Source organism: Lampetra planeri, chromosome 12, assembly GCF_965212315.1.
Source record: "Lampetra planeri chromosome 12, kcLamPlan1.2.h2, whole genome shotgun sequence".
NCBI lineage: Eukaryota > Metazoa > Chordata > Hyperoartia > Petromyzontiformes > Petromyzontidae > Lampetra > Lampetra planeri.
The window spans coordinates 93,455-104,737 of NC_136118.1; the positions used below are offsets into that span (position 1 = coordinate 93,455).

The 11,283-nt window shown below is 48.5% G+C and overlaps 1 protein-coding gene and 1 long non-coding RNA gene across 2 annotated transcripts; one reads left to right on the forward strand and one right to left on the reverse strand.

Annotated features, from left to right (window-relative positions):
• The first annotated feature begins 183 nt into the window (after nt 1-183).
• On the forward strand, nt 184-5,217 carry LOC144721453 (uncharacterized). The gene is made up of 2 exons (XR_013585912.1): nt 184-485; nt 1,094-5,217. It is a non-coding gene; the product is annotated as an uncharacterized LOC144721453 (long non-coding RNA).
• SMIM19 (small integral membrane protein 19) lies at nt 4,623-11,269 on the reverse strand. The gene is made up of 3 exons (XM_078599061.1): nt 11,115-11,269; nt 7,309-7,433; nt 4,623-5,360 (listed from the first exon to the last, which is right to left on the reverse strand). The coding sequence occupies exons 1-3, from the start codon at nt 11,222-11,224 to the stop codon at nt 5,290-5,292; spliced, it is 306 nt and encodes a 101-aa protein (XP_078455187.1). The 5' UTR covers nt 11,225-11,269; the 3' UTR covers nt 4,623-5,289.
• Nucleotides 11,270-11,283: the final 14 nt, after the last annotated feature.

The window sequence follows — 11,283 nt, forward strand, 5'->3', positions numbered from 1 at the left end:
CTGGGCGGGGCAACGGCGGCAGGGGGCGTGGGCACGAGGTGGAGGGCGGGGCTACGCGGGGTTGGGGCGGGGTTACGGCGGTAAGGGGCGGGGCAACGAGCTGGGGGCGGGGACACCAAGATGGGGCGGGGCCACGGGTGGCCGGGGCGGGGTTACGCGGGTGGAGGGCGGGACCATGGGGCATCCACTTATTGGCGGCCATTTTTTGCCATTTCATTTTATTATAGCCATTCAATTGTTCGGTCCTACCAGCCCACCCCACAGGGTCCTGTTATCTTGTTATTGCGTGGCCACAAATTAGTAATTCATCCACCGATGTCAACAGGGGCTCCGTAATTTTCTAGTGATTACATTATATTGTTATATTTTATTTTAATCATTTCTTAAAAAGCTTTTTTTAATATTCATATTTTTTTCGATACGAGAGGTACCGGATCTGCTCAAACAAGTCCCGGAACGCAGGCAAGCCAACACGCCGGCACAAAGTAAGCACAAAAATGTATAGAAAAATGTGATGATGTGACTGAAGGCAGCGAAAGCCCCGACAGTGACCAGCAGCATTTGAACCCCGTGGTCACACAATGACGCTGCCTCATATAGTCCTCTCCTCTCCCTCTTTCGGCTCTCCACTGTGCGCGCACCGGAGCGCGTCAAAGCGCAGATCCACAGCTCATCCCGGCTCAGATCCCCGTACTTTGAACAGAGAAGCGTGTATAGTAGCAGCCGCTACAGCTGTGTCTGCCTGTGACTGGGGTGTGGGGACGAAATCTGATGGGAACGCATTACCCCCCCCCCCCCCCCCCATAATCTACGCACCTGTTGTTACCGGAAAAAGCGGAAATGACGTGCATTTGCGGAAATTACGTCTCCGTGCGTCGCTGGTTGGCTAAACACTTGACTGAAACTTTATTGCGTGAGCGACAGCAAGTGGAATGAATATATATATCTTGTCACACAGCCCCAATCATGTCTTTTTCAAAGCCTGCAGTGAAGAGAAAGGTTGGTGACGAGCACAGACAAATTCAGGAAAAGTGGGAGATGCAATATTTCTTTGTTGAGCACATGAGCACCCCTACGTGTCTTATTTGTACAGAAAAAGTTGCGGTGCACAAGGAATACAACCTCAAACGTCATTACTCAACTAGACATGCTGAGGAGTATGCAAAATACCAGGGAGATGAGAGAGCCAACCGGTTGCCAATCTTAAAATATGTCTACTGAGGCAACAAAATGTCTTCAAGAAAGCAACCAAAGAGAATAATGCAGCAGTCGAAGTAAGCTACGTGGTTAGTGAGATGATTGCTAAGGCAGGAAAGCCATTCACAGAAGGCGAGTTTATCAAAACGTGCATCTTACAGGCTGCAAGTATAGTCTGTCCGGAAAAGAAAGGTCAGTTTAGCAACATCAGCCTTTCTGCTAAGACCGTGGCAGAGCGCATTTCTGACCTGTCAAGTGACATTTATGATCAACTGTGTGAGAAAGCCAAATTTTTCAATGGATACTCAGTCGCTCTTGACGAGAGTTCAGACATCACTGACACTGCCCAGCTCACAATATATGTCCGTGGTGTTGATGACAATTTTGAAGTGATGGAGGAGTTGCTCACAGTAATTCCAATGCATGGCCACACCACCGCTCAGGAGATATTTTGCCAGCTGTGTTATGCCATTGTGAATGCCGGTTTGCCATGGAAGCAGTTTGTTAGAATAACAACCGACGGAGCGCCATCAATGACAGGGAGGAAAAATGGACTGGTGGCAATTGTTCAAAGAAAACTAGAAGAGGAGGGTGTGGAGGAGGCCATTGCTCTGCACTGCATCATCCATCATCAGGCCCTTTGCAGCAAATGCCTGAAGTTTGACAATGTCTGTTGTTGTGAAATGCATCAACCAAATCAGATCCAGGGGCTTAAAGCACCGGATGTTCCGTACTTTTTTAGAGGAAATGGAGTCAGAATATGAGGATGTGCTCTACTTCACCGAGGTACGTTGGCTCAGCAGGGGAAACGTCTTGAAGAGATGTTTTGAGTTGAGAGCATAAGTGAAAGCCTTCATGGAGAAGGATGGGGTGGCTGTTCCTGTGCTAAGTGATCCCAAATGGCTCATGTACTTAGCTTTTCTTGTTGACATCACGCATGAGCTGAATGTACTGAACAAGAAGTTACAAGGCCAGGGGCAGCTCGTCAGTGCTGCCTATGACAACGTGAGAGCATTCTCCACAAAACTTGTGCTATGGAAAGCCCAGCTCTCTCAGACAAACCTTTGCCATTTCCCAGCATGCAAGGCACTCCTGAATGCAGGCACACCATTCAGTGGTGAGAAGTATGTTGATGCCATTTTGAGGCTACAGGAGGAATTTGATCACAGATTTGCAGACTTCAAGACGCACAGAGCCACTTTTCAAACTTTTGCGGATCCCTTCTCCTTTGATGTGCAAGATGCCCCTCCTGTGCTTCAAATGGAGCTCATTGACCTGCAGTGCAACTCTGACCTCAAAGCCAAGTTCAGGGAGGTGAGTGGAAAAGAAGACAAGCTTGGGCAATTTTTGCGAGAATTGAACCCCAGCTTCCCTGAGCTTTCCAGAATGTTCAAGCGGACCATGTGCCTTTTTGGGAGCACATATTTGTGTGAAAAGCTCTTCTCCACCTTGAACTTCAATAAGTCCAAGTACAGGTCCAGACTTACTGATGATCATCTTCAAGCCATACTGAGGGTCTCAACTGCTTCCTCCCTCAAGCCAAATGTGGCTCAGCTATGTGAGAGGAAGCGCTGCCAGGTCTCTGGCAGCAAGAAGTAGGCAAGAGAAGCCATGTTCAGAAGAACCGTTCATGTTCTTCAATATTCTATTCATGTTCAGAAGAACCCATTGAAGTTAAATAACTGTTAGTAATGACATTTGAGAAGTTTGGATTTTTTTAGCAAAGTTTTTTTTGTGGAATACCTGATGCGGCCCAGCCTCACCCAGATACTGCCTCCAGCGGCCCCCAGGTAATTTGAGTTTGAGACCCCTGGCTTAGAGCCTATCAAATTAGATAAATCGGGTACAGACCCTTGGGCGATAGTGGAGGCCTGCCTTGCCGATCCATACTGCCCCAACAGTGAATCACAGTCGGCCGATAATAAATCATTAATAACCCATCGCAGCCTCGTGTGGTTTGGACGAGCGGGTGAAAGCGCGTGGTGCTGTATGTGTGCGCTCATAACGTGGGTGGTCGGTGTTTCCACGGGTGCACGCCCCGTTCTGTCGCCGTGGAGACTTGTGCTGTGTGAGGGCTCACACCGACCGTAAACACCTGTTCCACGGCCCCTTTAAACGAGCGTTATCACGCGCTCGCGGTGGCCGCGCGGGTGCAACGTCATTCGCCCTCCGACCCCTGACCCCCCCCGTTCAGAGCGTGTGATTGCTGCGCGGGGCTGTGTGAGGGAAGGCACGCGGAGGGTGTTTGAATGGACAAAGTGGCTCAGGGGCCAGCCGAGAGTTATGTCTCACAGAGAGGAATCGGGGGGCAGTAGCCCCAACATATGTAATGCGAGCGTAAATGGGGTTTGCTGCTGGGCTCTGGCCCAATCACACGGCCCGGGGTATTGGGGGCGGAGCCCGGTATGGGGGGCGTGTGGGAGGGGCCGCCGTTCACCTAGGCTCCAATGGGAAGCGAGGTGAATGGGGGTGGAGCCAGCAGGGCAGTATGGGAAGGCCAGATCTGACGATCCGGAAGGGGAGGAGTCAGGGTCACGTGGGGGGAGAGGATATAAGTGGGAGCCCGGAAGAGATCTGGGTCAGTTGCGGGAGTTAAGAGGCTGAGCCAGGTTGGGTGGTGAGAGGAGATCCGCGCCATTGGCCACGTGGCCGAAGGACCTTCAGCACGCCGTCGGCCAGCGGTGTGCGGAGTGCGGGAGTGGAGGAGCTAACGGAGTAGCGTGCATGGGCGCGCGCGAGGAGACGCTGGTCCCTTGTCAGGACCAGCGGGGTGTGAGGAAGCGTGGAGGAGCTGACGAGGGAGCGCGTGCGGGGCGCGCGCGAGACGACGCTGGTCCGCGGACAGGACCAGCGGGGTGCGGAGAAAGAAACTAAATAAAAGACCAACGGAGACCAGCAGTGCCTGACGGAGTCTTTTATTACATATACATTAAATTAAATGCAGTGCAGGATTTAACGTTTGATGTCATTTATTGACCTGTAATCAGCACAATACAAGCAGAATAGAACATGTGTAATGTGAGGATATATCCGGCTCACTGACGTATCACAACTCGTAATGATGATTGGCTCTGCCGGTCCTGGTCTATAGCCAATGGGGGAAAGCCTAGGGGCGTGGCCCTGACGTAATGGAAAGGTGACAGCTGTAAGTAGAGGATTGGTTCTGCTGGCTTTGGCCACAGCCAATGGGGAGATGAGTCAGGGGCGTGGTCCCGGGAGCTTACGAGGGAGCCTGGAATATTCCATGGAGGCTAACCAGGATTGGTGGAAACGTACCACGTGACCCGGGTATTAAATAGGGGTGGAGACGAACGACACGTGGTCAGAACAGGAACGAACAGAGGAAGGGGGTCCCTCTCACGCTGCTTGTTAGCAGCGTGAAGGAAAGCTGTAATACAAGTTTAATAAAAGACGGATTCCAGAAGTCGCCTCAACGACCTTTATTACACATGTATACAAAAAAATCGTTAAACAGACGCAAAGTGCGCAAGAATATATCTATTGCCAACATAGACCAGACACAACAAGTATTAAATCCAAGATACAGTATTGGATACTGGAATTACTAGACCAGAAATTTTAATGAGATTCTAAAGCAATGTATTGTTTTCACTTTCATTAAAACTGCCAAAATTTTTCATGCAATGTCGCTGATAACTACATAGTGCAACATTTTGTACATTGATGTAATTGTACATACTTAAAAAATGGTTTATAGGCAAGGAAAATATATTACTACTGCACTTTTAAACATAACCATTCATTTATCAAACATGAAGGTAAATGGTTTTCAGTTCATTCGAACTGGTCTTGGGGCTCGTGTTTAACATGTAACAAACAATGCCCGCAATGAACAGTGCATTGCGAAAGCTTGAGAGAATTCTCAAGGTGCAGCCCAAATGGGAAAAGTGGACTTGGTTTTGTTAAGTTACGCATCCATATTTAGGAAATATATGATGTGAGAGTTTTCGGTTATAATTCACTTTCCATGCACGGTTCCATGATGCTAAATCAACATTGACAATCTCCCTTGCATCATTCTGAATAGAGAAAAAGCAAGTGCACGGTCTTCACCATTTTGTGTTCAGGGCCTCATTCAAGCTGTAGTTGTACAGAGTCCGGTTTAATTCCCAGCTGCTGTTGTCGCTGTTCATGTTTCCTTGCTGAAAAGGAATATTTAAATATTATTACATGGTTTCCCAGTTATACAGTTTGGATTAATAGTTTATAAAACCGACACTGCCTTATCATTTCACAGAACCCATTTATGGTAAGAAACAAGTTTACCTGTAAAAAAAAAATCACACGCTCAACTCATTAGAGGTGAATAACATATGCAATGAACTTGTAAATCTACAAATAGCATATCAATTGCCCATGACGTTCAGTAACATAAATGCCCATTTCCCCTTGTCAATTATTTAAAAAGTGCATTTTATAACGAAACTAGCTTTTTTGCCCATCCAAGGACAGGTGTACATTGCAGTAAATCTGAAATATTCAATAGAAAAATTGTGCAGCTCATGATTATTAATGAGGGGGTTGCCCCATGTGGAGTGACGTCATCTGCTAATGGTTATTGGGGAGGGGTGCGGCATGTGGAGTGACGTCACCCTCATGGTTATTAATGAGGGGAGGGGTGCGGCATGTGGAGTGCGCGACTTTGTGCATTAGTGTAAATTTCCACGCGGGCATGAATATTAATGAAGGGGGGGGGCTCTTTTGCAGTGACGTCACGTATGGATGTCGCACTGTGCTGCGTAGATTTCTTTTTTACCGTCACTTTCTGTAAAGAAATGTCAAATTTGAAGTGACTTTGCGTAATAAATGATTTAATTCACCTCGACCTGCGTTAGTGTAAAAATGCACCCACTCATGAATATTAATGAGCGGGGGGGGGACCTCATGTGGAGTGACGTCACACGTGGGACACAGACATTTCTGGGTGATTATAGTAGGTAATGATCAACAATGCACAACGCCTCAAAATTATACGGAGCATGCAATGTTCCATAACATGAACCGAGATTAAAAAAACTATTACATTACTGATAACGGTGCGATAATGTCTTATATGTATTGTCCAGTAGAATATTAAAAGACTACGTGCCTCTCCAACTTGTGTATAACATTTAATAACTGCTGCTGCAACATCCATCATCACCAAATGTTAAATAGTAAAAAGTTATCTCAAATGAGCAGAGGTAAGTGTGTATTCCTATAGTGGGGGTAATTTTCTCCAAAGGATAATCACTGTTGACTTCCCCACAAAGATGATGGGCTGAATTAACCTCCAACTAGGATTTTAAATTGCAACCTTCAGACTGCAAGTTGTCTGCACTACAGCTGAGCCACCAAATTAATGTTCAGTTTGGTGATGAATGTAAGCCAATTGTCAAATTATTGCAATAATTGTGGAAGTGCATTCCAAAGTTTTGAATTAATGTGGGAAAAAAATCCTGTTAGATTTTACACATGGTACCGTAATTGCTGTGAGGACATGGGTCTCTGCAGCATCAGCATTACATATGATAAGCATGATTTTATTAATACACTGACTAACATCCACAACATGCCACCAGGATACACATGGCCAATTTGGTGTACAATGCTCTGCCCAAGATTTTAGTATTTTAAAGCAATGGCAAATTATTACACATGTTGAATCCAACTAATTTGCTTACATGTGTACTTACGATATCCGGGGATAGAAATACTAGGTTCGTGTTAGGATGACATCACGAGGAAAAGGAGAGAGAAGGTGGGGCGAGAGACAGAGGGAGCGCCCAGACAGAGGCGGGGCGATCGGGGCACTTTTTGGAGGGAGTCGGAGTTGGGTGGACGCGTGCGGCGTGAGCTCGCGCAAAATAAAGAAAAGTGTCGACTCTCGATCTTCCTCTGGTGGACTCTCTACACATGTAAAAAGACCGACTTGTGCACAAATTTAATAAGAACTATGTGGCCCTTTTTCGTTCGAGTTAGTTGTCAGCAATGTAAATGAAACCCTAACCACTCTACGATGAATGTGCGAGCTGCTTTCTCAAAGTGTTGAAAGCCTTACCGGAAAATGTCCAACGGTCACAATCTAGGTGTAGGGATCAGGCCACTTACACATGTAGTACATCTCGAGCTGCTGTCTGAGTCGCACCGTCTGGAGGTCACTGAGGAAGGCATCCTCTTGTCCACGGTCAGCACTTGGGGGCACTCCAAATATCCTCTGAATTTTGCGCCGATTGCTGTAAAAACGTTAACAATGTTTGCATTTCGATTTAAAGCTTTCGTGACTGCAGGGATTCATCTTCTTGGTTCTTTCGGTAAAGTCACGTAGAAGGGAAGTAATAAAATAAGAATATTTTTTATATAATACATTTTATTTTTTTATTTTATTTTATTACTTCCCTTCTACGTGACTTTACCGAAAGAACCAAGAAAATGTTTGCATTGCTGCGCTGCACAACACGCAATGTATAAAAAGCCCATTTATCCAATGTGTTAATTTCTGCAGTTAAATCCTTCAAGGCAAAAAGTAGTGTGCTCATATCCCACCTGATAACTCATTGGAGTCCACGGCTCATAATCAGAAGGTTTTCGAGTTAAAATCCTGGTTTAGAGTTGAGTGGGCTTATCATCACTCCGGGATTGATAAAATATATACCACTTTGTGGGGCAACAGTAGTTGTCATATGGGGTGACTCATCTCTACCATGAAATGTTAAATTTCCACCATGAACCCAGGGCTGTAAACAGATGATCAATGCCTCAATGCTCATTTTGAGCAGGAAATCACTTTGACATCAAGTGTGCTCGTGTCCTGCCTCCTCATACGTGGGAAAGATCCATTATGCGATGTGCTGCTAACGTACATTGCCATTCCACTGCCAACACCCACTCACAGGGAAGGGACGTTTGAACACATGACACCTTTTGAAATTAAATGTCTACATCACATATGTGATGCCGCCGCCGCGAAGCCGCTCTGCGGGTGCCCCATCTACGACCTCGCCACCACCAAGCGACGGAGCCGACACTACTTCCCCCTCACCACCCCCCACATAAACACACCCTCATACATTTCCCCCCCATAGAGCTCCGAGGGGAGGTCACCTGGCCAACAGGTTTTCACCCAGAAGCCCTCTCATAGGGATAATCTTCACGGTTTCCTGCGGCCAGGGAATTGGGCGATCTCCCCCGATGCTAACTCGCACCGCAGCGCTGTGACTTGGGTTGAGATCACATGGTCACGGCGGGACTACCCAGCCACCGTGGTTAACACACACACCCCCACACACGAATCGGCAGGCAGGTAGGGGAGCGGAGCCACGAACGGCGGGAAACCAGGGTGGGCGTCTGATTGGCAGGGCGAATGTGCTTGTGCCGCCAGCGCAACAGCCAGCGGCGGTCCCTTTGATATGGAAACCGGGACGTGGACGGCAATGAGAGCGCCGAATGCTGCGGCGCAAGACGAGCAATCTGATTGGCCGAGAAGGCCCTCGGATCAGCGACGGCTTTTCTTTGATGTGGGTAAAGAATAAAAGGGGGACGCAGAAAGGGGAAAGCTCTCTTGCTCCTAAAGTCAGCAATAGGGAAGCTCTCCAGTTCAGCCACTGGAACGTCCGTGCGACGAGTTGAGGTGTGCAGAGGACGGGCCCGCCGGAGCGCCGTACGCATCGAACTGTGAGTAAGAGGGAAAGAGAGTATTGAGATTTAGTCTAAAAGCCAAAGCAGCTTAGATCCTATCGAACTAGATAAATCGGGTACAGACCATCGGGAAACAGTGTAAGCCTGCCTTGCCGATTCCTACTGACTCAACAGTGGCTCACAGTCGGCCAGTAATAAATCGTTAATAAATAATCACAGCCTCGTGTGGTTTCGACGAGCGGGTGGAAGCGCGTGGTGCTGTGTGTATGTACGCTCACAGCGTGTGTGGTCGGTGCTCCATGGGTGTGTGCTTCATCTTGCTGCTGCGGACCCCCGCACTGCGTGTGGACTAACTCCCCTTGCGAACGCCCGTCCCACAGCCTTTTATACCACCAGTAACGAAAACCCCCAATCGGCAACGCGGACGCGAGCAGCGTCATTCGCCCTCCGACCCCTGACCCCCCGTTCAAGGCGTTTGATTGCTGCGCGGGGTTGTGTGAGGGGAGGCGTCGCGTTTGATTGGCGGAGAGGCAACGGAGTGTTTTCAGGCGGCAGTGAGCCGGCGACGAGCCATGCCCCTCTCGCGGACTCGCGGGGGTGCGACCCCGGGAGGAGAGCCGGCGGGCGGAAGCCCTTCTCCCTCGAGCGATGAGCACAGCGGCGGCAGCAGCTGTTCACACACGAGCGAGGGATCGGGAGACGGCGGACCCCCTGCGGCCGGCGCCCAGCAGAGAGAGGCCTCGCGGGCCAGCGGCCTCAACACATACACAAAACAAATGTCTCCCAAGTTAGCGATTTGTGCTTTCCAAAACTCAACTTTTCGAAACATCTGAATCCCAAAGTCTAGCCCTCTAGCAGGCTACAGCACTCGGCACAATTTTCACAACTGCTCACTTTCATGAGGTCACCACAAGCTACAACCTTGGAATTCACATTTGCTTGCTCAAATATAATCTGGAGCCCTCTGTCTTCAGACCACAGCCCAGAGTCGAGAGCCATAGAACTTGCAAATTTGACGATCCTAGTTTTGAAGTCAAACCTGGTGAAACAATGTAATTGAAAGTATTTATTGACACTAATGGATGAGCAGCTTATTTTTCAGAAGCCATATGAGCCATATGGGGCGTAGCGGTGGCGAGATGTTAACTCCCTCGCATGGTATGCAGGAGTTCGCGGGTTCGACCCTGACGCCTGCTGTATATTTAGAGTTTCCATGTTCCGTCTTCCCCTTGATTGCATAGATTTTTGTCTGGGTCCTCCAGTTTTTCCCTCAAGATTTAGCAACATGCGTTTAGAATATCGGCTGCTTTAAATGACCACTTGATAAACCACATTGTTTAGCTATCATTTGTGGCCAAGTCGCTTCTGAAAAAGACCTACAGTTCAGGGCGCCTAACCTGGTAAAATAACGGGTTTTTTTGTTGTTTATAGTTTTATAACTGGTGCAGTGGGTGGCTGTTGCAGTGCAGTGACCCGGCCTGAAATCTTACTCTGCCGAGTTTTCACGAGGCATTGTTCTATGAGACAGGCTGTTCACGTATGAACATTTTCCAGAACTTGTGACAAATGCAAATTTAAAAAAATTGGTCTTTAAGTAGTTGCATGGTTTGTTGTGGCTAAAGCTAGACCTACCATCAATCATTAGGAAGCGTGTTTTAAATTAAAGTGATGTCTTACTGAATTATGAGCCTTCTACCTGCCAATTTCATAATGCTTGGTTGCGTACTCTCCATGTCTGAATTAATTCAGGAAGGCTTGAAGCTGCTTTGCTGTACAAGAGACTTAAGGGTCAAAAGTTTGGCTCCGGGATGCGTCCACCAAGAGGCCAATGCGTCCATCACCAAAGAGCTGTAGCAGCATGGGAGTCCACTCACCAACACGCATACGGGGTCCATTGATATAGCTCCACCGTGAGGCTGCACTCACCGGCGCGGTGCGCACACAAGAAGCTCCGCCACCGCGAGTTGCCACCTGTCCCGGTGGGGATTTGTTTGGATGGAAAAAAATTAATTTACCGAGCAGTGGTGCCGGTATTGTGTTGAAGTGTATTGCCGTTTCCTGTTGTAGTCTTGCATGTGGAAATATGTTCCGGAACTAAACGCCAATACAGTTTAACGTAGTGTTGATAGCCCTACGAAGGCAGCCATATGTCCGGGTTTAGTCTCCAATGGTGAAGGTGGCAACCCGAGGCCCCACCCACCAAAACAAAACACACCGAGAGCTCCACGCGTACGAGCAGGTAGCCTCCCCCACCCTTGCGACGGCGAGACCCGACTCACCGGCGCGCGTACACCAGGAGCCCCACGCTGGCGAGCGCCGCCACCAGGTAGACGTTCGTGGCGTCGGTCCACGCCTCGTGCACGGAGTAGTCGAGCCCCGCCGCCTCCATTGTCGCCTCCCAGAGCCCACTGAGCCCGGCCCTTGCGATTGGCCACGATTCCGGGTGAC

What these genes read in the sequence shown, in the direction of transcription:
- SMIM19 (XM_078599061.1), bottom strand. Translation starts at nt 11,224, where the DNA reads ATGGAGGCGGCGGGGCTCGACTACTCCGTGCACGAGGCGTGGACCGAC. An exon ending in CTCCTGGTGTACGCGCGCCG is followed by an intron (nt 7,434 to 11,114) that starts GTGAGTCGGGTC and finishes ACGTTTTTACAG; the next exon opens with CAATCGGCGCAAAATTCAGA. An exon ending in GCTCGAGATGTACTACATGT is followed by an intron (nt 5,361 to 7,308) that starts GTAAGTGGCCTG and finishes ATTCCTTTTCAG; the next exon opens with CAAGGAAACATGAACAGCGA.